Source organism: Penaeus monodon, unplaced genomic scaffold, assembly GCF_015228065.2.
Source record: "Penaeus monodon isolate SGIC_2016 unplaced genomic scaffold, NSTDA_Pmon_1 PmonScaffold_5288, whole genome shotgun sequence".
Taxonomy (NCBI): Eukaryota; Metazoa; Arthropoda; class Malacostraca; order Decapoda; family Penaeidae; genus Penaeus; species Penaeus monodon.
In genome coordinates, this window is record NW_023660205.1 from 5,641 (window position 1) to 7,500 (window position 1,860).

A 1,860-nucleotide genomic window follows, 5' to 3' on the forward strand; every position below is an offset into this window, starting at 1 on the left:
CATTATTTTTTACCCCAAACTATCCTAGCAAGACCATATCTTTTCCATAAAAGAAAGAGCTCACTGCTGCCTCCAAATCTTACAGACTCTCCCATATATCCTGGGGTTCAGATTGCAAAATTCCTGTCTTGTTACCCTGATAATAGATGCCACATCTACTCTTCTACCTGTACCTCCCTTCTGGTTCGTCTTGGTCTTCATTTAGCCCAGGCCTCCTGCTCAGTCATGCATGCCATTTCTCTCTTGATGCCATGCCCTTCTCTCTTTCTGATGCTTTGCCTGCTTCCACCAATTCTTCCTTACCAACCTAACTATCTCTTGATATCTTCTCCCCAACATTTGTTTTTTCTCCACATTTACCCACTCCTTTCGCCATTCACATTGATACTCTTCTCTCCCATGCCCCCTTCCCACCATCTCCAACTTCTTCCCTTTTCTGTCCATTCTGTTCCTCCATGGCTTATACCTTTCCCCTGTATTTGCTCCTCTGTTTTTCCTTACACCAAGAATCCGCTCTTATGTCTTTCTTACCTGTTTCCTTGACCATGTCTCCAGTCGTTCCTCCAGTATCAATGCTTACATGGATACCTTTGGTGCTGGTTTTGCAGTAGTCTTCCCAACTCTTGTATGAAATATCCCCTCCCTCCTGAGTTCATTGTCTTTATTACAGAACTGTACACATTCCTTTTTGCTTAAAATACATATACTCTCTCCCTTCCTCCTCTTCCACTACTTTTACTGACAATGTTGCACATTCTTTATCATATATACTAGTTTTGTATGCTGCATCTTCAACCCTTACTTTGTATGCTGTCTGATCTTATTTTCTATAGTTTACTTCATAGTTTTAACTTTATTCTTGACTTATTCTTTATGGCTTATATTCTAAATTGATAGTCTATTCTATATTTTTGTGCAATTTTTTGTTTTATAATATGAAAGTAACCATCTATGTGATAGGTGGTGATTTTTTCTTTCATTATATCTTTCTTTGTTTCTTTCTTACAAGTGGAACCATCAGCACATGATAATTATGTTAAGGAACTTTTCCTAAAGAACTTGGAATTGATAGCTCTCTTTTTCAGATTGCTGTGCTGTTGGTAGGCAGAGGACCAAATGACTGCAGCAAACCAAACAGCTCGAGTGAGAAGATATTTTAATAGTAAAGGCCATAGGGACTTTACCTTGGAATAGATGCAAGAACATAGAAGAGCATGCTGGATAACCACCGACATCTGATTGCTAAATTTAAGTTCTAAACATCATTATGCCACCAGTTAAAACAAAAAACAAATCAAAGAAAAAGTCAACTTTGCCAGCAAAAGTTAGTAAGCACAAGAAACTTAAGAAGAATAAGGTGAACACACCCAAAAGCCAGAAGTTGAAAAGAGACAATAATGTAAGAAAAAAAAGAAATTGGAGTCAGAAGTACAAAGCAAAAGAAAAAAAGATAATAGTAAAATTTCCATCCAAATCTGTGAAGGCAGCAAAGCCCAAACAAAAGAAAGTTGTGAAAAAGAAGAACCAAAAGAGTCCTAAGTCTCTGACTAAAAAGCAAAAGATGAAGTCTCCAGACAAGGGCAAGATAACCGTTAGTAAAAGGAAAAGACAGAACTCTGAATCAGAAGTTCAGGTTAAAATGAAAAAGGCCAAAATAATCAGTTCTCCATTTAATTCTTCACAAATAACAAAGCCTAAAGAGCCAGTAAAGATGAAGATGACTCAAACAGAAACCAAAGATGTATCTATCAAAACAGATGGAATGGAGACTACAAAGCAAGATATGTGACATGTTTCTCTTGTAATGTGCTGGTTCTTGAAAAAGATTTTCATTCACATTTGTTCTTTGGAAGTATAAAA

General features: G+C 36.9%; 1 protein-coding gene across 1 annotated transcript in view; it reads left to right on the forward strand.

The window, feature by feature from the left end:
* Positions 1–1,417: 1,417 nt before the first annotated feature.
* The window catches only part of LOC119571140, a gene marked incomplete at its 5' end in the record, with an annotated part of 1,955 nt that continues 1,512 nt past the window's right edge, over positions 1,418–1,860 (forward strand). The window contains 2 exon segments of the mRNA XM_037918584.1: positions 1,418–1,760; positions 1,763–1,860. The exon segment at positions 1,763–1,860 is cut by the window's right edge and continues 1,512 nt beyond it. Of these exon segments, the coding sequence (XP_037774512.1) occupies positions 1,418–1,760; positions 1,763–1,860 (441 nt within the window).